Source organism: Hippocampus bargibanti, linkage group LG12, assembly GCF_051943395.1.
Source record: "Hippocampus bargibanti isolate YZ-2025 linkage group LG12, ASM5194339v1, whole genome shotgun sequence".
Taxonomy (NCBI): Eukaryota; Metazoa; Chordata; class Actinopteri; order Syngnathiformes; family Syngnathidae; genus Hippocampus; species Hippocampus bargibanti.
Genome location: NC_142745.1, coordinates 10,836,595 through 10,859,675, shown reverse-complemented (window position 1 = coordinate 10,859,675; position 23,081 = coordinate 10,836,595). Strand labels below are relative to the sequence as shown.

The 23,081-nt window shown below is 40.2% G+C and overlaps 3 protein-coding genes across 14 annotated transcripts in view; 2 read left to right on the top strand and 1 right to left on the bottom strand.

Annotated features, from left to right (window-relative positions):
- Nucleotides 1-483: 483 nt before the first annotated feature.
- On the top strand, nucleotides 484-7,583 carry glyctk (glycerate kinase). 9 transcript variants are annotated; one of them, XM_089010758.1, is made up of 7 exons: nucleotides 484-704; nucleotides 2,574-2,604; nucleotides 2,689-2,764; nucleotides 2,988-3,357; nucleotides 4,358-4,509; nucleotides 4,707-4,882; nucleotides 6,182-7,583. In XM_089010758.1, exons 4-7 carry the CDS (start codon nucleotides 3,008-3,010, stop codon nucleotides 7,052-7,054), a joined length of 1,551 nt encoding a protein of 516 aa, XP_088866884.1. In that variant the 5' UTR covers nucleotides 484-704; nucleotides 2,574-2,604; nucleotides 2,689-2,764; nucleotides 2,988-3,007; the 3' UTR covers nucleotides 7,055-7,583. The 9 variants fall into 9 exon arrangements, with proteins under 9 accessions (XP_088866884.1, XP_088866887.1, XP_088866879.1 ...); XM_089010761.1 differs by having other exon boundaries at nucleotides 2,968-3,357; XM_089010753.1 differs by having other exon boundaries at nucleotides 2,574-2,625.
- A 138-nt stretch (nucleotides 7,584-7,721) lies between these two features.
- Nucleotides 7,722-9,000, bottom strand: tcta (T cell leukemia translocation altered). Its single transcript, XM_089010762.1, has 3 exons — nucleotides 8,653-9,000; nucleotides 8,525-8,576; nucleotides 7,722-8,450 (listed from the first exon to the last, which is right to left on the bottom strand). Exons 1-3 carry the CDS (start codon nucleotides 8,861-8,863, stop codon nucleotides 8,408-8,410), a joined length of 306 nt encoding a protein of 101 aa, XP_088866888.1. The 5' UTR covers nucleotides 8,864-9,000; the 3' UTR covers nucleotides 7,722-8,407.
- A 442-nt stretch (nucleotides 9,001-9,442) lies between these two features.
- mon1bb (MON1 secretory trafficking family member Bb) overlaps nucleotides 9,443-23,081 on the top strand; it is a 19,351-nt gene continuing 5,712 nt past the window's right edge. The window contains exons 1-7 of one of the 4 annotated variants that reach the window (XM_089011178.1): nucleotides 9,443-9,571; nucleotides 10,464-10,558; nucleotides 11,751-12,284; nucleotides 13,472-14,264; nucleotides 15,350-15,497; nucleotides 16,591-16,858; nucleotides 20,528-23,040. In XM_089011178.1, coding sequence (XP_088867304.1) covers nucleotides 10,480-10,558; nucleotides 11,751-12,284; nucleotides 13,472-14,264; nucleotides 15,350-15,497; nucleotides 16,591-16,818 — 1,782 coding nt within the window. In that variant the 5' untranslated portion in view covers nucleotides 9,443-9,571; nucleotides 10,464-10,479 and the 3' untranslated portion in view covers nucleotides 16,819-16,858; nucleotides 20,528-23,040. Of the gene's footprint in view, nucleotides 9,572-10,463; nucleotides 10,559-11,750; nucleotides 12,285-13,471; nucleotides 14,265-15,349; nucleotides 15,498-16,590; nucleotides 18,288-20,527; nucleotides 23,041-23,081 lie in introns of those variants that run through there. The other 3 variants (XM_089011179.1, XM_089011176.1, XM_089011177.1) reach the window with 3 other exon arrangements.

Genomic DNA, 23,081 nt, shown 5'->3' with positions numbered 1-23,081 from the left:
CAATATTTTATGGATATGTACATTTATAAACATATATCAATTGCAGATTTGACCCCCATTCTCAGAAATGTGAGACATGGTAACCACTTGCTACCTTTCACAATATTATACTGTATAAAATAGAATTTCCTCGACATTCTTAAGAATCAACACCAAGTGAGAGACACTCGCAAGAAAAAAAACTTTAGATATAAAAGCAAAAACTTGAATTCATACATTTGAAAGTCACCTTTTGCTTGTTGCACCTGTAAGTGTACAATGCGATAATTTTTTTGGGCGGGCATTCTTACTCGCAAAATAAAAAGTTACATATACTGTATATATATTATTTGAAAGGATAACGCGTTTCGAAAAATGGAGGGGGGGGGTGAAGTTTTTTTTTCCAATCATGCTGAGCAAAAGAACTCACACTCCAGAACAGTTGATGGCGGCAGTGCACCATTAAGTTATATGCGAGCCGCCATTTTATCACTAGAGGAAGAAAACAAACATTCACTTTCTGTGCGTTAAAATTTACGTTTGCTGATGGGGTTAACCTGCCTTTACGCTACTTTAGTGACGAAAACTCAAGAGGCAGGCGAGGACGCTCTGATTAGTCCCGAGACAGCTTCGACGTGTTATCAGTGTCGCTCTATACTTTGCAGTCATGTTGCAAATTAAACCATCAACATGACTTTTGGAATCTACTCTGAAGAAATTCAGAGGTATAGAGCTATTACGACGTATCCGGACAATTCTTAGACGTTTTTTGTCGACGTCTCACTCTGGGTAATGGTCATGAAAAAGCTGGTCAATTCTTATTTGTATAAAATGTACCTATCATATTCACTGATGGAAAAGTGGTGGTATCGGCTAAGTAAAATTCGATCTATTGTATTTGGTAAATGAATTACACAGTGCCCACGTTTTATATAGTTAATCTAATTCTGAAATAGTTATTGAACCACAAAAGCAAATTTTATTTTTTGTAAATAACGATTCATATGTTTTTTATCTTGTTTCCTGGTCCAATTGTTCACCGTGGCTGTTTCGTTGAGAATGACACAAAGTGACCCGAAGAAATCTATGTGCCCCTGCCCCCACGTGAAATAATTATTACTTAAATATGAACTAAAGCGGGTATTCATCGAAACAGTTTGTCGCTTTGTTCACAATTGTCTGTTCCTTCCCACTGTGCGTGTCTGTGGTACAAAGGGAATAGCAGCAATGTTCGTTCTTCCTCTGTCTGCTTCTCTGCCTCATCATAACCGCCTCGCATATTGTGTTGTGGTTTTAACCTGAGGCGTTTCTTGAGGGCTGCTGTGTTGACAGAACTCTTTGGTCCTTATCTGTTAAAACAAAACAGACTTGAAATAGCGATAGTCTTCAGCACAGGTGTCAAAGTCTGGGCCTCGAGGCATGCTTTACAGGCAACATAGCATGTTCGTTTACTTACATGTGTGCATTATATAGTCCTGTACTGTATTCACATATTTCTTAGTTTTTTGTAGATCTATCTCCTTATATTTTGTAATGTTGAGTTTTTCATTTGGATGGTTGTATTTTAATGTTTTTTTTATATAATTTTATATTTTTTCTTAATAGTTACTTTGTGATAAATTTTTCAGCTGTATCACCCAGATCTATTTTCCAAATGTATAGCGTCATGTTTAATTAACGGGCAACCGACGTCACTTTTTTGTTTTTTAGCTGACACCAGATAAACGTTTTATAGCATCTAAAATACCCAAAACATGCAGTATGATATTTTTAGTCAAATGCAAAACACCAATAAAAATGACTTAACGTGTCCAAAATCTGCAAAAAAATTGCGCTGCGAATTGGGCATTTTCAGAAAGTCCCGCCGTCCCAGTTCGTGAGGTCACGCCAAGACGTCTTGCATTGCTAGTGAATCAAAACAATGGCTTCAGATTCAGAGAATATGCTTTCTTGTTACACATCCAGTTATGAATATGATTCAAATAGTTCTGAAGAGGAAAGCGTACATGTTTGCAATCGATTAAATACTTTATTTGTGCCATTTTGAGGCAACATTGGGGGAAAATCTCTCACCCAAAAAAAGAGGCACAAAATGGTGACATCCTGTGGCCACATCCGTTTACCCAGGCTAATAAATTACTTATATGGCGCTTGGACGCCCTCTTCTGGCCTTCTGGCGGCTTTTGGGTGCAACACGAGGTCCCCAGACCAACCAAGTACAGCAAAATACATTGGCGTGATGGAAGGACTGCTACAATGCGTCTTTTTAACGGTAAAGGGCGGTCCTTTAGTGACGTCACGTACGAACTCGTCACCAACTCAAAAACATGACTTCCTGAATATTCAGCGCGAGTCTTAAAACGTAAATTATAGTATATGCGGTGGAATCTTACGCTCAGTCGAAGTCATTTGAAACCGTTTTACAAATTATGGACACAACTTGTCCGGAGACGTCGGTTGTCCTTCAACACTTAACAGTTAAGCCTGTATTAGTTCTGCACTTCAATTCATTTTGGGAAAAAAAAGAATACAACTGGTTGCTAAAAAAATTATTCACATTTTTTTCTCATTTGTTGGTTGTGCACACCCTGCAGTGGGACAAATGAAGAGAAGCGTGCGGTGGAGGTAATGCTGTTGCCTCATGTGGTAAGTCCAAGTCAATCATTACACACACACACAAGATTCATTGGGGTTTTTTTTCGTCTGTAGTTTGACTTTTGAAACACGAGCTTTTCTACAAAGTCGAAACACACAGACGAAACTTCCATTTCAACATTTTTTGCAGGTAGGTCGAAGCAGTTAGCCTTTGTGAGTCGTATTCAATCATGAGTTTTAACTTCTGGCAATTTGCAAATTTAGCTAATGAAACCGATTGACTAAAATTGATTTTTGTTTACGGGATGAAACGTCAGATTAGCATTGTTGTTTTTGGTTAGAACTGGTGCGATTGGAAAAGTGGCATTGTAGAACTACTGATAAATTTTGCAGTTTTTTCCCCCTGCTCTCAGGTAATCTGTTTAAGGTATCCATGGCACACGTTCTCTCCTTGATCCGCCCTCAACCATTCTTGGCTCTCTTGGGGAGGAGAAACATGTCACTATACTGCCGGGCGCGTGAGTTCTTTGCGGCGGCAGTGGAAGCTGTGCAGCCGGATATCGCCATTCGGCAGAGTTTGCAACGCCGAGGTGACTCCATGGTGGTCGTTGGCAGCGGCAATCGCAGGTTTACGCTAAGAAACAATGTGCACGTGGTGGGCTTTGGAAAAGCGGTGCTTGGGATGGCAACTGAAGCAGAGAGGATTCTGGGGGATCACTTGGTAGGAGGAATCATCAGCGTGCCGCATGGCATTCAGCAGACATTACGGGAGCATGGCAAACAGTAAGCAAAAGCAACACAATGGAAAAATGATTACAATTATTACTAGAATCAGTATGGTATGTAATATTTTGAATACAGTTTAAATGATGCGATAAAATTCTCGTCCATGATAAAGTTATAACAATGACAAAAAAACCGTCTGAATTAGTTTGAATAATGTTAGATTTCGGGCACAGGTGTCAAAGTCAAGGCCCGGGGGCCAAATCCGACCCGCCACATCGTGTTTTTTTTTTTTTCGGCCCGCGAAAGCAAATCAAACGTGTGAAATTCCATGATGCTAGCTAAAATCCAAAACAAAATTTCAAATTGTTATATGTAAATCACAATGAGAGTCATTAGTTTTTACTTCAAATTGTAAAACTAGTTATTCGTTAATTTGCCGTTCACTCTATATGTAATATGTGGAGGGGATTAAACATTCTAACGGCTTCCCCAAAATCCTAATGGTCCCTGAGAGGAAACCGTTGCTACAATGTGGCCCATAGCAAAAAAAATGAATTTGACACCCTTGATTTAGGGTATATTTGTGAAAATTATGTTACAAATATGAATTTCTGAATAATGCTGGTATAGTTTTTTTTCTTTTTACAATGTGGTTGAAAAACTATAGTTGTCAATTTTGTGATAGTCATATTACAAGGATGCTGTCATAGGAGAAAAACATTGATTTCTTCCCCATCGCGCAAAAAAAATATCTGAAAAAAGAATTTTGTGAAGATGAAAGTTTTTTTTTGTGTTATGTGATTGAATGATCTTCCAAGAATGTCCTAAGATTATGATATTCTTGTAAAATGTGCAAATGTAAGAATATGATCCAAATTTGCCTGGTGCAAATTTCCCAATTGAGGGACTATTAAAGGCTTTCTGATTCTGAAAAGATAAAGTCTGCATAAGAAAAGATTAAAATGACCTAAAATGTTCAGACCTTTTTATTATTACTTTACTACTTACAATTCTTGATTGACATTAGCACTCCAACTCATGCAATTTGTCATTGCAGCCACCTGCTGTTAAAAGAAAAAAGCTGTATCCAAGTCATGGAGGGCGCACAACACAACCTGCCCGACGCCGATGCCCAGAAAGCAGCAGAATGCATTGCTCAGCTGGCATGTGAACTGACGGAGAAAGACCTGCTACTTGTTCTGATTTCAGGTACAGTAACAAGCTCATATGTACTTAGGGAATAATGGAATGCACGTCATTCCATTATGTATATGATTCATAACGGCCCTCGAGAGGAACCCATAACTCCAATGTGGCCCACATTGAGTTGAAAAAAAGTTTGACACCCCTGCTATATACCACGCTATGCACAAGTTGGCTGACAGGCACTGTTGTTGTAAAACTAGGTGGGGGTTCTGCATTGCTACCTGCACCCATCTCACCAGTAACTCTGAAAGAAAAATTGGACATCACACGAAAACTGGCGGCCGCTGGCGCCACCATTCAGGAGCTGAACACGGTACGCCGCTCCCTGTCCACGTTGAAGGGCGGAGGACTGGCACGGTGCGCTTATCCTGCTCAGGTAATTTAGGCTTTTAATTGAAAATTCCACCGTTACAGGCAGCTGTTTTTCATGTTAAATCTACAATAAAGAATGTCAGAGAGAAAAGATAAGAGATTTAAAATTTAGAGGAATAAGCAATAATGTAATGCGCTTCCACACACACGTGTGTAAATCATGCATGCACACACTACTAAATACTACCGCTACTATTAAATAATGTGCATAAAGCTTATAATGTTAAATGTACAATTGTTACATTGATTCTGAATTAATTATTAACAAAACTTATTTTAGCGTAAAAATGTGAGCAATTCCACATACACAGCCACATTTGAAAAAGCTACGATTAAGTATCGATTTATCAAGTCCGACTCTTTTAATCTCATTTATATCAATATCAATATCTCAAATATTTGGTAATTCCAAATGAAATACGGGTAACATCCGACTTGCGACCGAGTTCCGTTCCGACTAAACGGCCGTAAGTTGAAATAGTCGTTAAGTCGAAATCCATTCAAAATGTTGAAAAGAGACTATGAGGTTAAATGACACGCAAATACCCCTTTCCCCACTCTGGTGCCATCACACGGTCAATTGCTGTGCGAGAGTGAGATGCTGGCTGGCTAGCTAAAATTGTCGTACGCGTTGCTGGCCTGCTAGTGTGTTGTGGTGCCAGGTGTAGAATTACAAAAAAAATGGGGTCTGGAGATTGTGGTCGTAAGTATGGGTGGTCATAAGCTGAACTGGTCGTAAGTCGGATGTTATCTGTATTCTATTTCATATCTGCAGACCTGTGCACAACATATCAAATGCTTTCCAATTAACTACCATAGCAAATATTTAGCTTGTATACTGTAAAATACACCCTGATTTATGTGGGAAATGGGAGCGGTTGTACAAAAGGCAAATGCTGCCCCCTCGTGGCAGGGAAAGACATTGCCAGAGGTCTGACTAGTGCTTGATCGGCAGGGAAAAAAAAACGTTCGGGAATGGCGCTCCATGTCATGCTTTTCAATTGCCGAAAAAAATCGGAAATTGCAGTGAATGAGTTAATGTGTCCCCACAACATGAAAATACATTTTTATCAAGCGTCCTCCAAACTGGTATGTATTAGGTTTACAGTTAACATTCATCCATCAACCATACCATCAAATTTAGTGCTGAAAAAAGAAAGGAAAACAGTTCATCTCTCTTTGTCTCCCTCTTGAAATAAAATCTGGCATATGCTTTTTTTTTCTGTCACACATTGGATCGGGATTCAGTATTGGATTTTTTTATTTTTCATTGTGTTTCTTCGGTGTGCGCTCTTCTCCACAGGTGTTGGGTTTGATACTATCAGATGTGATCGGCGATCCACTTGACTTGATAGCGAGTGGCCCCACAGTGCGAGGTCTTGTATATCGTGAGGAGGTGCTGGCAGTCCTTGAGCGCTACAATTTGCTTGACTCTGTCCCTCTCTCTGTGAAGGACGTGTTGGATAGACTTAGTCCACGAAAACAAATTGAGGTAGACGAGGAAGGGCACATAGCCAATTACGTGATCGGCTCCAATAGCGTTGCCCTCCAACGCGCGGGCCGCCAAGCACTTGAGCTAGGTTTCCGCCCAATTGTACTATCACCAGGAGTATGCGGAGATGTGAGGTCAGTGTCTCGTCTTTATGGCCTCCTGGCCCGTTTCGTCTGCTCCCGTGAGGAAAATCCATCCAAGCTCACCGCAGAGGTGCTGAAGCTGGGACCGGCGGTGGGAGTAAAGAGTGAGGACCTTCATCGTGTCATGCAGAGTTTGGAGGAGGCCCGTTCGCAGGGAGAGGGCACGACTTGCCTGTTGGCTGGGGGTGAGCCCACCGTGCAACTGACGGGTAATGGCCGTGGAGGTCGCAACCAGGAGTTGGCTATGAGAGTGGGAATGGAGCTGAGTAGCTTGTACCCAATGCCAGACAGTCCCGTCTTCCTGAGTGGCGGAACCGACGGTCAGGACGGCCCCACCGAGGCGGCGGGGGCCATCACGGACGCAGGCTTGTATGAAGATGCCCAAAAACAACAGCTGGACATTGTCAGCTTCCTTAAAAACAATGATTCCTTTACTTTTTTTAAACAATTCTCTGGTGGACGCAATTTAGTTATCCCAGGATTAACATGCACCAATGTCATGGATGTGCACATTCTGCTAATTCCACACAGAGTTAAATAGGACTGAGAGTGTAATTTGAGTGTAATCCACAACAGTGAACACGTTATTTGTGGACCAAGTCCCTATAGTTCTATTTACTCATTTAAACCCCAAATCAGGGTTTTCCAAACGTTTTTAGAGCCACATGCATTTCAATGGAAGGTTGAAAATTCTTCAACTTTTTAAAAACAGACTATTAAACAGACAGTTAATTTCATTGTCCTTCTGTTTGAAAAGTCTGAAGGCAAAAAGCTGAGAATTTTTCCATGTTTTAAGGTGGTCATTTATCTCACCGAATATTCAGCTATGCATTTCACTGTAGCTGAATCGCGTCTCCAAATTCACAGCCTAAAATAACAACAAACTGGAGTAAGATGGACATTTTTCAGTTACTAGGGGATCATTTAAAATGATGTCTTCATAAATAACTCATTGAGCACAATACGGAATAAACTACGTATTTTACATCTGAAATTCAATTCTCTATTCAGTGTTTTGAAGATAAATTGTAGTATTTTAATCAAACGGTTTATTTGTATCTTTGAATATCTAGAAATGTTGTACATTATTAAACAAAATGGAAGAGTATTAATGCCACTAATTTTTCTGATACCCTCCCTGCTTGCTCTGTCTGCCTTTACCTTTTTCAATTAACCTCGCAGCTTATGTCAAATAATATTTTACATACAGTAAAGTCTCGTTATATCGATATCGGATATATCGATAGTCCCGGTTATATTGATGCTATTTGTATGCACGGACGGAGAAAATTACATGCAAACAAGGTCGGATATATCGATAGTCCCGGTTATATCGATATTTTTTCGGACTCCCTTGAATATCGATATAACGAGACTTTACTGTATATATTTTGTCAGGTCACAGGCCGCTGAAAATGGATAGTGGGCTGCAAATTGCCCGACCCACCATCCAATGTAGACACTGACTGGTTTGTTACAAAATGTCCGACATGCAGTTATGACACTTTCATATTTTGATATTTGACTCCACAGTAGTAGTGCCTCGTGTCATCACCTTGCCAATATTATTTTTACATGCAATCTAATGTGAGTACATTACGGCATTGAAGTTCGATCCCTCTGGCAAAATGGGACTTCTGGGTCCATCCATCCCTGCGAATATCTTTGTCATTGGCTATCATCTGCCAAATCTACAGTTTTTTTTCCAATATATACACATACAGTGACCTACTGGAGTGAGTCCAGTTGTTTTGTTTAATAATAAGACACTGTTTACTATCAAGTCTATTTACAATGTTCTGCGATTATGCACAGTTCATAAAAACTGACGATAAACTCGCAATAGTCCGAATTTGAAGGTCCATTCGTGTGCTTCGGAGTTTCAGGTGTCTGTCTAATCCCGATGAGATTTGAATGGTTCCCCCGACGTGTCCCCCCTACAATAATGACATGACGACATTAGGGTCCAAAATAAGAAACACCCTAACACTAACAATGTGCGGATACATACCAGCCCCCCAGGCCAGCTGTTGCTTCAGGTGTCCCCCCGTTCTGGCCGCTACCTGAACGCAACAGCAAGTCAGCTAAAACCCCATTACCGCCACCCCAGAAAGAAATAGGAGAAAAACAAATGCTCACCCTGGCGATAATACATGTCGTTCACCGTGTTGCCGTAAACCTTCCAAGCGATGTGAATCGCCAGGAGACTGAAAATCAACCAGGTGAGGAGGATTTTGAATATCGAGACTCTCAAATCGTCGGTGAGCCAGTCCTCAACGAATTCGGAAAGAAACGACAAGCATCCGTCGGCGACACGGGAAAGAAATTCAAAGTCCCAATGCTCCTCCATAATGCCCGGTTGCTTCTCAGCGTTTGTCGTGTAAATAGACAACTACATTTGTCGAACATCGCTCGCTCAGTAGAACAACGAACGCCTCTTAGCTTCCCGGAGCGAAACAGGCTACGCTCGCTACGGAAGTGTGTTGAGGGATACCAAGTGAGTAGTGACGTTACGTAGCACACACCCCCCCCCCCCCCCGCACTTTTCTTGTTTTTTTATTTTTTATTTTAAACATTTCGAAGAGAATACAACATATACTTGACCCATGCTATTCTCGCCACAATCACGTATAATTGACACTTATAAATGCACGAGGACTGACAAATATAAAACACAAGGAATTGACACAATACAGGAATAATAATAATAATAGGCGCGCCAAACCCCAAGTATGTTGCGGTAAGATTTGACGTCGTTTAGGTAGCACATTGTCAACTCAAGCGAACCGATACATCAATAGACAACGGTCATTTCATTTTATTATTACAAATGTCTATTGCCGCCGTTTAAAACATACCTTGCAGGCGGGGTCGCCTCGAATCTACGAGCGACCCAATTGGCCAAATCACCGATGACGTATATGAATGCGGATGCTTTGCCTGAGAAAAGAGAAAAGCGTTTGCTTTCTTCTCATTGACGCCCAGAATCAAACCTGACGACCACTAAGACTTCATGTAGCATTTTTGGGAATTCTGCATCCGTCTGTACATAAATAACGTAAGTTCTACCTGTTGTTGTGCACTTGGTTTTACGATTGTTAAGCCGGGTCTTAAATTCAACGGCATGTGCGCGCGCGCGCGCGCGCGTGTGTGTATATCTTTTGCTTGCTAGTAGCTCTCGCTAACCACTGGCATCAACATTTACTTACTTGAAATAAATATGTGCTAGTAATTGAAAACACCCTTTCACCGACGCGTGTAAAATAACACCACACAAAAAGGTGCAACGGAAAGCCAATTATTAACCAAATGTTAATTGGCCGCTGCTAAGTCACGTTTGTTTGTGATAAGGTATTATCTACAGCTATGTGATCATATACCACCCGCAACCCTGTTGTCATGTGACACCACGCTAGGAGAGTTGCTGCTATTAATTCATGCTGCTCTACAAGTCTTGAGATGTCTCCATTGACCGCAAGTTGTTTTCCCATCGCGGGTTTCTCTGAGGTTTAACTCCACATGTGTGCGTAAATGATTGTTTTTTGTGTGTGTATTTTTTTTGATCGTGCGGAAGGGCACAGACAATACTGACAATGCGTGCAAATGTGATGATATCCTTGGAACAGGACATGGAGATTACCGACACATGGGAAAGGCATCTCGTTGCTTAGTATACATTCATTTTCCGTAGAACTTGTTTCATGAAGGCAAGGGTTAACGACTCCCTATCACATTTGACTTTTGTCTAGATCAACTGGATATACCATTGACTGGTCAGCAGTCAATTACAGTCTAGAGCAGTGGTTCTTAACCCTGTTGGAGGTAATGGACCCATATGCACATTCGCCAAACCTGCCTGTGAAGCAGATGCGCCTGCCACTCTTATTACCCTGCTGCCTATGCTTTTATTTGTCCTTTTATTTATATGTTTTTTTTTTCAAAATCTCCAGTGACTGGGATGGTATCATGGACATGGACAATGATCAAGAGGGAGAGACACAGGGAGTCAAGATTTGTGGTCCACCCATAGAAGTTAATACAGCAGGTACAGTATTCATCCATAGCTTTGCAATTCACGATTTACAAATTCAACTTTTATTTAACTCTGTTTTTACTAGTAGTTATGGAGTGTCTTCTTCTCACCGTGAAGGGCCGAACAATTATAGATGATGCAATTGTTTTTTCCATCAGATAATTGCGATATTTATTGAATTTGCAATTTTTATCCGGTCAAGAGCAACATTTGTTATTTACAGTATGAAGGAAGAAAAAATGGTTATTGGTGTCCTGAGCTGACTCGTATATAGTTTCATTTTTTGTTTTTCAAATTGATTGTTTTGTATTCGCCTTTTTGTTTTTCTGAGTCGAAACACCTGGGTCGGTTACACTGGCACAATCGGTCACACTGACCAAATTTGTTTTGGTTTTGGAAACTGCAGGTTCTCACACGCCTTTGTGTGCCTGCCAAAAATTGCTCGCCAGTCCGGGGCTGAGTAAAAGGAGGAATGACTTATCTCCTGCGTGGACAGGCTGGCCACCTGTCTTAGCAAAGAGTGGGTCTATAAGATGGGGTTTTCCTCAATATTCGTTAGAGTCTGCTGTGAACTGTGCACGAGTGTCCAGCTTTGGGTTTTCCAGTCCAGATTACTCTACCGGGGTGTATTTGCTGGCTCTCCGCCCTCTGTCAACGGTAAGGTATACTATTCTGGATCTTAACCGTGATGTGGGGGTATAGAGGTGACAGTTTGTGTCTAGCGTAATTACTCATGATCGGGAAAGGCTGTAAATTGTTGTGTGTTTTATTAATATATATATATATATATATATATATATATATATATATGTATATATATGAATCATATTCATAACTGGATGTGTAACAAGAAAGCATATTCTCCGAATCTGAAGCCATTGTTTGGATTCTCCAGCAATGCAAGACGTCTTGGCGTGACGTCATGAACTGGGGGCGGAACATTCTGAAAATTTAAGTCATTTATATTGGTGTTTTGCATTTGAATAAAAATATCATACTGCATGTTTTGGGTATTTTAGATGCTATAAAACGGTTTTCCTGATGTCAGTTAAGAAAGAAAAAAGTGACGTCGGTTGACCTTTAAGCGGTACTTATAGGAGTTTATCTCATTTGCAGCCATGGCTGAGAGGATTAGCTAATAATGTTGCTATTTGTCTGTTCACCTTCTCATGACATATTGTTTGTCTTTGTGTTTTCATTTCAGCAGCAGACACCTTGGCAACTTCACTTTCGCTTTTGGGTAATCACATGTTTCCAGATCTCGAGGCCAGGAATGCGACCTGTGAAGATGAGCGGGCACAAGATGTCCCAGAAGAACCTCCTCAGGACACAGAAGGCTCTCTTCCTCTTCAAGAAACCAAGCCAGAAAGTCAAGAGCATCAGGACAATGTGGCGGACGGCACCCCAAGTGACTCAGGGGAGTTTGTTGTAACTATGCTCGCTAAGGCGAAGTTGGAGGAACAAGGCCTTGGCGTGAAGGGTCATTCGTCACCATTGCTGGAGGTGGGAATCCAGGAATCTCCACCTGCCGCCCATGGCGGGTCTCACCGAGACGAGGACGTGACAACGGAAAGCTGGCGGAGGCACAGGAAGCACGTTTTTGTGCTGAGTGAAGCCGGAAAGCCCATTTATTCGCGCTATGGCAGTGAGGAAGCTCTGTCGTCCACGATGGGTGTCATGATGGCACTGGTGTCCTTTGTGCAAAGTGCAGATAACAACATACGCTCAGTCTACTCAGGTGAGTCTCACTAAAATTCACCATCTATGTGTACATAATGACATTTCATAGGTGTTGTTTCATCATTTTATACTACATTACTATTTTTTTATAATAATAATGATACATTTCATTTATAAGCGCCTTTCAAAACTCCCAAGGACATTTTACAATCACAGGATAATTTTTCTTCAGGTGAGCAGCGGCAGCCACATGCGCCAGTGTTCACTCAACCTGGAAGTAGCATAAAGTAAAAAAAAAACTAAATAACAAATAATATGACAACAGAAAGACAGAGTCATGTCTTTTGTGTTGTGTCACATTATTTTGTTTATTTTTACTTCAAGATGGCGCCGCGATAGTGGCTGCCTCTACTGCAACGCCCGTATTTTGTTTTTGCTGCTGTGAAATGTAAATTTCTCCACTGTGAGACAAATAAAGGCTCATCTAATCTAATTCTTCAGCACTTTCTGTACCTTCTTTGTGACATGAAGCAGTACTAGATGAAAGCGGAGAGGATCAAAGCGTCCTTTTCAGCAGCGGATCAGGAACGTCATGGTAGAATGTGCACGTCTACTACAAGCTAAATGTTGAAAGCAAACACGCAGCTATAGCATAATAATAAAGCCCTTTTTATTTAAAAGAAAAAAACTGACTAATGTGATGATGTTACAACTAATTCATTATAGTCTGACCATAAAATATATGAGGCCGCCCCCAAAATACTGGCCCTTTTTATAGCTATCTAGCTAGATAACTAGCGAGCTATCTAGCGTCTGAGCTATCTAGCTAGCTAGCAAGCTATGTAGCTAACGAGCTATCTAGATAGCACACTATCTAGCTTGCTAACTAGCGAGCTAGTCATCTAGCTAGCAAGCTATCTAATGAGCTAGCTAGCAAGCTATCTAGGTAGTGAGCTATCTAGCTAATGAGCTATCAAGCTAGCTAGATAGCACGCTATCTAGCTTGCTAACTAGCGGGCTAGATAGTGAGCTATCTACGTACATATGTACAGTGTAGCTATCTATCTCTTTCTCTATCTCTCCCTTTCTCTATTTTTTCATGTGTATATTTATTTATGTATGTATTTATTTATTTATGTTTCTATTTAGTTATTTAAATTTGTTTATGTATGTATTTTTATTTTTATAGGGCAGGCAGTGGTATCTAGCATTGTACCTAATTGTCTTTTTCTGCAAATCCGTCAGAGGAGCACTCAGTGGTCTTCCTCCAAAAAGGACCCCTTGTATTGGTGTGCGTATCCAGCAACCGACAGTCGGAGCAGCAGCTGCGCAGCGAGCTCCTCTACGTCTACTACCAGATCATCAGCATGCTCACGCAGGCCAGCATCTCACGAATCTTTGAACACAAGAAGAACTACGACCTGCGCCGGCTGCTGGCGGGCTCGGAGAAGATCCTGGACGGCCTCCTGGACCTGATGGACTCAGACCCCAGCTTCTTTTTGACGGCCGTGCATTGCCTGCCGCTCGCTTCCTCCCTCAGGGACTCCCTCAGCCACATCTTGCAGAAGGCCATCACGCCCAACCTGGTCTTCTCGATCCTCATTGCCAAGAACCAGCTGCTGACTGTGGTGCAGGAGAGGGCGGTCATTGACGACGCCCGTCTGGAGCCTGCCGATATCCATTTGCTGCTCAACCTCATTGGCGCCTCTTCCGCTTTCCAGGCCGGCGAGATCTGGACGCCGATCTGCCTCCCGCTCTTCAACCCCGACTGTTACTTCTACACATACATTTCATATCTGGACCCGCCCGAGTGCACCGTGTGCTTGCTGCTGCTCTCCACCGACAAGGAGGCCTTCTACGCAGTGGCTGAGTGCAAACGACGTATCGAGGAGGCCATGGCAGCGCAAGGTTCGCTGGGCCTCATCGCCAAGGCGCAAACGTATAGTGTGAGCCAGGTTGGCGTCGCTGACCTCAGGCACTTTATGTACAAGCCCTTCGATGTGCCCGACAACCACCGGCAGCTCACACAGTTCACCAGGTTTGTTTGTTTTTCTTCATCTTTTGTGGTTTTGCCTTGATGTTTTGTAGCGCTTGTCCTCATTGTGCGGCCAGCGAATCCCAGGCGAGGGTTTAAGCTGGAATCGATCCCAGCTGAGTTTTTGCCTGACAAACGTGTCGAATATGAAGTGGTTTTTAGTTAATTTGAGGATAGCAAGACGTGGTGTGGGAAATGTGTGTGACTCTAACCAATTTTAGTCCTCGTTCTAACATTGGTTTTCAAGGTGGATTTTCCATTGGTTTTCAATGAATTAAAGAAGAAGCAGTACAGAGCAAATGCTAGTAACAAATTGAACGCAGAGCTGATGTGCCGTAGTAATGGGGAATTTTAAAGAGCCGGTTCTTTTAACTTGAATCACCATTTTTTTTGCTTTGTTTAATTTCTTACCAAAAATAAGGTAAAATGAATGACTAATGTAAAAAAAAATCACAATATATCTTAAAAAATATTTGGCTTTATTTATATTCTTCTGAACATACTCAATATGGAATGCTGGGCTCTTTCGGCTCCCAAATGGCTCTTGAGTTTATTTATTTATTTATTCTTAAATTAATTTACGACCAAAAATAATGTAAAATAACATGTAAAATGAATGACTAATGTACAAAAAACACACACGATATATTATTAAAAATATTTGGCTTTATTTATATTCTTCTGAACACTCAACATGGAGTCCTGGGCTCTTTCTACTCTCAAATGGCTCTTCAATCGTATTTATTTTTTGTTGCTTAAATTAATTTACTACCGAAACTAATGTAAAATGAATAACTAATGCAAAAAAAAAAACACAATATATAATTAAAAGATAATTTGGCTTTATTTATATTCTTCTGAACATACTCAACCTGGTTGCTGGGCTCTTTCGGCTCCCAAATAGCTCTTCAGTTGTTGTTGTCGGGTTTTTTTTTAAATTAATTTACGAGCAAAAATAATGTAAAATAACATGTAAAATGAATGACTAATGTAAAAAAAGCACACAATATATTATGAATAAAATATTTGGCTTTATTTATATTCTTCTGAACATACTCAACATGGAGTGCTTTTTTTCCTCTTGGCAGCCCTGAGATGGAAGCCCCATACAACACAGAAGAGGAGAAAATGAGGCTACTGGACCTTTACCGTTATATGCACGGTCGCATCCACAGCAACTCTCGACCCCTGAAGCTCATCTACCACGTAGCCGAGAGGGAAACTCTTTTGGCTTGGGTACGTATCAGACCAGGATACTTTGGGATATTTATAGTTGCAGGGGATTTTGATTTCATTTTGACTTGTTTGTCAGCTTTACTTAGTTTTCATTAGTCTTTAGCGTGTGTTTGGTTTTATTGTATTTTTTTATTACCATTCCCGAATTTGTTTTGTTTTTTGTTTTTTGTTTTTCTTATTTGGGTGTAGATAAAGCGCTCGCCATGGCATCTGGCAATGTTTTTCCCCTTCCACAAGGATGCAGCATTTCCCTTTTGTCCATGTTAGCGCTTTGTTCGCGCATTGAATGTTTATGTAGTCCTAAAACTATTCTGTGGGTCCTGGACAAGTGACGATGACAAAAACCCTGGCACTGTAGTGGACACATTTTTGGCAGTGAATGAGTTAAAAGAAGCTCTTGTGCTGAAAAAGTATGATCACCCCTGCATTATCTTTTGATCCTCTCCTCTTTCATCTAGAACTGCTTCATGTCACAAAGAGGGTACAGAAAGTGCTGAAGAATGAATGACTCTCTGTGTCTTTGTATTGTCATATTTATTTACTTGTTTTTGTTTTTTGTTTTACTTTATGTTGCGTGTGGCTGCCGCTGCTCACTCGCAGAAAAAATATCCTATGGCTGTAAAGTGTCCTTGAGAGTTTTGAAAGGCGCTTAGAAATAAAATGTATTATTATTATAATTATTATAATAATAATTATTATTATTAATATTATAAAAAATCATTTTTTCAAAATCATTTTTTTCAAGTCCACAAAATGTCATCTTAAATTTCCCATTACAAACACAAAAATGAAATGGAAGATTCCATATTTTTGCGCTCAAAAAACAATGGCTATTTAACAACGGTGGCGCAACACATGTAGACAGACAATCACACAATACTCACAGGCTTATCATTCTTTATAATTTATCAAAGGGTAAATTATAAATTGGCTTTATCCTCTGGTTGGTCCATCAAGTAGGTGGCCATCAGTCGCCCGAGCAATGACAAGATACCTTTCTCCCAATGACAAAGCCAGCATAGCATGACTACAACAATGAAGCTGTGCATTTAAATTTTAATAATTGTTTCTTGGTGATTTTTTTTCAACACAGGTGACAAGTAAATTTGAGCTGTACACCTGCTTCAGTCCACTGGTCACCAAGGCGTGCGCCATCACCGTCATCACCAAGCTCCTCCGCTGGATCAAGAAGGAGGAGGAGCGCCTCTTCATCAGGTACCCGCCTAAGTACTCGACCACGCCCAACCCCGCCAAGAGCTCGCGGGGGGCCAAGGCGGAACAGACAGATTCATCCGACAATGGCTTCCTTTCATTACTATGAGGACACCCGTCAAAAGCGACATTTTGACACGAAAACAGAGGTAGGAACACTTTGTCATTTTCAGACAGAAGTGGCGGTGGACTGAGTTTATTTAAAGGACAACCGACGCCTCCGGACAGGTTGTGTCCATAACTTGTAACATCACTTCAAATGACTTTTACTGAGCATATTTTACAAAGATTCCACCGCATATAGCTATATTTTACGTTTTAAGACTCACGCTGAATATTCAGGAAGTCTTGTTTTTGAGTTGGTGACGACACCTACCGTGACGTCACGGTAGGTATCGTCACTGACCGAGAAAGCAACACACAATGCATTTTGGGTACTTTGTTTGGTCTGAAAACATCGTGTTGATGGCGAAATTAGTAGGAAAACACATAAATAACGCAATGGTGAATTGTGTGTTGCACCAAGACTACTATTTGATACTAGTTGACACAAAGTCCCAGCAGACAATTTCCAATGGAGCTTGGGCGCCATCTTCTGCATCTTCCGGGTGCTACATTGGAGTCCAGACGCCTCAAAATGATCCGGAAGGACTTCTTTAATCGATTGCAAACATTTATGCTTTCCTCTTCAGAACTATTTGAATCAGATTCGTAACTGGATGAGTAACAAGAAAGCATCTTCTCTGAATCTGAAGTCATTGTTTTGATTCTAGAGCAAGGCAAGATGTCCTGGCGTGACGTCACGAACAAGGGGGCGGGACCTTCTGAAACTCGCCACTTCCGAGGTCATTTTGAAGTAGTTTTTGACTACTGACCAATAAAAATGACTTTAAGTCATTTTTATTGGTGTTTTGCATTTGACTAAAAATATCAGCCTGCGTGTTTTGGGTATTTTATATGCTATAAAACGTTTTTCTGATGTCAGTTAGGAAACAAAAAAATGGCGTTGGTTGTCCTTTAAGTGATTTTATTTTTAGTTTTATCAAACTATGAGTGTATCACGCAGGGGGGGAATTGTTTACTAGGATTATGCAAGCAAGCGGAGATGGACAAATGGTAACATCCTTGCAATAAAACCTCAAAGGCCCAAAAAATATTTAACCCACAATCGAATGATGATGACAATAATGAACTAATTGTTTATTTGTTTTTCATCAAGAGCACTCAGAAAACGAGTGAATTGGGGTCACATTAAAATTGTATCATGAGAATGAAAAATGAACCTCAAAGCATTGTTGCATAGCTCATATTCGACCGTGTAAGGGGGGGTCGGTGGAGGGGACAACAAATTGAACAAAAAGAATAGCCTGAATTCAAACTTTGTAGATTAACATGATCTGGATGAATGACAATCTACACACAACCCAAGAAAAAAAAAATCTGAGTCATATTGGTATTAGAAATGATGTTGTGAAAAGTAAGTTTAAAATGACTGGTAAATTTATAAATAGGCTTATGATAAATTTTCCAGATAAAATGTATTTTTGCAAAAACTAAAATATATTATTTTAGGTGTATTTTTTTTTTTTTTTTTTTTGTTTTTTTTTTTAACTCACTGGTCTTTTCAATATTTTTTTTTTTTTTTTTTTTTTTTTTTTTTTTTTTCGGGGGGGTCGGACAAGTTCTAACCTACGAATAAATAAAGATAAAAAGTAAAATTGTATTTTATTATTTTTTTTTTATTCAAAAGGTTTTGGGTTAGGGAAAGTCACTCATTAATTAGAAGTCCTATTTTTCAAAAATAAAATATGTTTCAAGATTAAAAAAGTATCGATGCTAAGATGAAAACTTATATTTTTTGTGAATGAATTTATTTCTTAAAAAAACTATACATGGGGAAACAAAGAAGTCGTCAAACAAAATCATATTCTCGTACGATTGACTTTTTTTCCAATGGAAAGTTAAATTTCATAAGGTAGATTTATTATTTTTTGTTCAGTAACATCCTTGTGCCCCTTGTTAAATTAAAAAAATGTCTCTAAACATTAAAGGACAACCGACGTCCCCGGACAAGTTGTTTCCATAATTTGTAAAATGGCTACAAATGACTTCTGCTAAGCGTATTTTACAGAGATTCCACCGCATATAGCTATATTTTACGTTTTAAGACTCGCGCTGAATATTCTGGAAGTCTTGTTTTTGAGTTGGTGACGAGTCCGTACGTGACGTCACTGAAGGAACGCCCCTGACCGAAAAAGGACACATTGTAGCAGTGCTTCCATCACGTCAATATATTTTGCTGTACTTGTTTGGTCTGAAAACGTCATGTTGCACCAAAAAGAGCCAGAAGAGGGCGACCAAGCTCCATGTAAGGAATTTATCAGCCTGTGGAAACGGGCTGATTAATTCCTCACCCAGAGCTTGGTTGCCATTTTCTGCCTCTTGTTTGGTGATACATTACATTACATTTGGTGATACATTTCCAATGTGGCCTCAAAACGGCACGGAATAAATTCTTTAATCGATTGCAAACATGTATGCTTTCCTCTTCAGAACTATTTGAATCATATTCATAACTGGATGTGTAACAAGAAAGCATATTCTCAGAATCTGAAGCCATTGTTTTGATTTTCCAGCAATGCAAGACGTCTTGGCGTGATGTCACAAACTGGGGGCGGGACTTTCTGAAAATGCCAAATTCGCAGCTCAATTTTTTGCAGAGTTTGGACACAAAGTCATGTTTATTGGTGTTTTGCATTTGAATAAAAATATCATACTGCGTGTTTTGGGTATTTTAGATGCTATAAAATGTTTTTCTGATGTCAGTTAGGAAACAAAAAAGTGACGTCGGTTGTCCTTTAAGACTATATAAAAATATATACAAACTGTCACTGTGATCTACTTAATTTCCTCAAATCGTTTAAGAAAAATACATTCATAAAATAAATCCGACTTCCAATACATCACATTTTTTTCTTAAAATCATTTCGAAAGATTATCGCTTTTTTCCCCTCCACAAAAAAAATATGTTTATTAAAATTCTACTGACATTTTCCCCTAAATTAAAACTTTATTGAAGCTGATTGCAGTTTTTTTTCTTGAAAGAAATAAATATAATCAAGGTTTGCTCTTTTTGGGTTAGATATGACCTTTTAAAAATACATTATTTTTAAAAGGTCCATATTTAACCCAAAAAAAGCAAACCTTGATTGGAGGGGTTGTCATGATGTAATTATTTTACACTGTGGCCTTCACTCTCCCCGTAGAGCAAAAAAATAATAATCCTCAAACGTAACATTTGTCTGTTACATCTCACCATATTTCAGTGTTTTGATCCACTGTGATCTGTCATCATTGCAATAATCTGCGTAAAGAATCCTGCATCCTTTGTCTATGTTTGTTTTCTAAAGGAGCAGCGTCATCTTTAAACCAGGGGTCTCAAACTCCGGTCCTCGAGGGCCGCAGTCTGGACGCACCTGAGGCTGTGTTGCAACAGGGAAACTTGGAAAACATGTAGGACTGCAGCCCTTGAGGACTGGAGTTTGAGACCCCTGCTGAGTTTAAACAGTCTTAAAATGCTATTACTATGATAGTACAAAGACATACCCTCCCAGGTTGCACTAGTACATATGTGTTAAATAAATGTGCATAGTGGGTTTGTTTATGTATGTACAGTTCCAAAACCACACCAATAAATTGTGAAAGTGATACTAAAAATGTTGTACATCTTTTGGACCACACTTTGCTCTCTGAACAAATTCATGAAAAATAATACATCATGTATCCTGTATACATGGTGGCTGTCTTGAATCTTGCAGATTTTAATTCAATATTGTTGATTCAGAGAGCTTCAAATCATGCAAGAGTGTCCAGTGAGTTCATGTTGCAGCTAAATACAAAGACATTGTTGTCCATCAAAAGGTATGTATTTCCATGTTTTAGGGAAAATGTTCTTATCTCCTTAAAATTCTAACAAAAGTAAAATGTTTTCTGCCAGATAAAATAGATACAGTGATACCTCGGTTTACAAACCCCTTGGCTTACGAACTTTTCGGCTTATGGAAATTTTACCTTGGCATACAAACTATTTTTCAGGATACACACGGAGCTGCCACAATGAGTGATGTCTTGTTTGCGAACAAGCCCGTTATCCTAACAAGGAAATGGTGGCTGACTGTTTTGTCCTCTATTCCCTGCCCCCCAGTCTTTGGTTAAAGCCACATGATTGGTCAAGAACGCAGCAGTGAGGGGGGTGGGGTTTACAGACAGAGAGAGTGAGGCCATTCTCCAAAAAACAAAATGGCGTCTTCGGTTAAAGCCACGTGATTGGTTAAGAACGCAGCAGTGAGGGGAGGTGGTTTAAACATTAAAGAGATAGGCACACGACAGAGAGAGAGTGAGAAAACACACACACACACACAAAAGTGAAAAAAAAACAAAAGTGAAACGGTGAGAAAATGAATAGAAAACAGTGAAATTTGGACTCGTTTCAACTTTGATAGTTCAACGGCATAGTGTAGACTGCAAGGTTAAAATTCCCACCAATCAGGCTCCACAAAAAACCCGCACAAGCCTTCTGTACACTTGATGCAAAAAGCTATCAACCCAGCTAAACAGAACACAATTGATGAGGAAAAAGGTAAAATTATTACAGAGAAAGCACCTACAAGGGATCATTCCTCAAGATGGGGAAAGAAGCCTATGTTCCTAATCAAGTGTTTAATGCTGAGGAAACCGGCCACTCCATTCCATCAAGCCATAAACGACCATCACAAAGGTAAATAAAACGACTTTATTATAAAGTACAGTTTATTTCTTTAATTATAATACCATGGCACATTTGTTATACATAAAATAATGTATATTTTGTGTAGTTTTAAGGCTTAGAAAATTAGAAAGTAGAAAAGTATGTTTTATGGGGACCTGGGAACTGATTATTCTCATTTTAATGGTGTCCGAAGGGGAAATTAATTATTGGGTTACACACTTTTCGCCTTACACACTCTGTCTGGGAACCAATTAAGTTCATAAGCCAAGGTATCACTGTATGTCGAAAACAACAATAATACATGGAAACATTGTTTCAAATGAAAACATAAAATGAACATTTGGTGATGAATCATTTATAAAGGGCACATTTTTGACAGATATGCAATTTTTTTGTTATTACAGTACATATATACAGAGTATATATTGTGTAGTTTCAGATGAGACCAGGACAGAAACAGAGAGAAAGAGACAAGTATTCGGTTGATTCAAACCACTTTTATTGTTGTGCGAGAAAATATGGCCTTTTAGCTCACAAGACCTGCCAAGAACAGGGGAAAACCCTCAGGATGGCTTAGGTCTTGTGTCATGTGATTTATTTAATAGTATTGTTTTTTGTTTTGTTTTGTTTTTTTAAAGAAAACCTTCCGGCAAGTCATTGGTTTCAAAGAGCTATGAAGCGTCATACACACACAAAAAAGTATTTCCCCATATTTGACATACAGTGGTACCTCGGTTCTCGAACGCCTCACAGTTCGAACAAATCGGAGTTCGAACAAAATATTCGAGACATTCTTGCTTCGTAGTTTGAACACTAATCGGTGTTCGTACGCCAATACGACGCGTGAGTGCGTACGCGAGGGTGGGGTGCTGAGCGGCGTACGGGTGTATCGCTCTCTCCGTGACCAACTGTTGTCGCTTGCGGACGTGCTGCGTTTTGCTCTCGCGTTTAATATAGGTCTACGAAGAGTTTTAGCCCCTAATCATGTCTCCAAAGCAAGTAAGTTCTGCTTAAAGAGACAAAAGAAAAGTAGTGCGTACAACTATTGCATTTAAGAAAGAAATAATCGCAAAATATGAAGGAGGTGTGCGAGTGTCTGATCTGGCTAGGGAATACAGCATGGCGAAATCTACGATATTAAAGAATGAGGAGGCTGTGAAATCTAGTGATGTGGGAGTGAGAGCAAGTGTCATTGGATAGATATTTGAAGAGAAAAGAACATCCTGTAGCCGAGTCATCCGTAGCTGTCACGTTCCGAGCGAGAGTGACGGCAGCTGACTCGTCGGAACGTAGTGGAATGTTTGGGATCCCGAATCAGACACGTACTAACCAAGCAGGATGTTTATTCACAAATCAAAGAAAACACAGCGAGTAAGAAGGCAGTGGGTGATCCGACCCGCTTACTACGCCAAAAAGCAAATGGCACACGAGGGTGCAAAATTACGCAATCCCGGAAGATGACATAAATTTACGGGACGCAGGGAAAATACCTTGGACCGGATACACTCGCGCATCGAAGGAAGAGTCCAGGTACGGTGGCGAGGTGAGGCAAGCACCCCCCCCCCCCCCCCCCCCCCCCCCCCCCCCCCCCCCCCCCCCCCCCC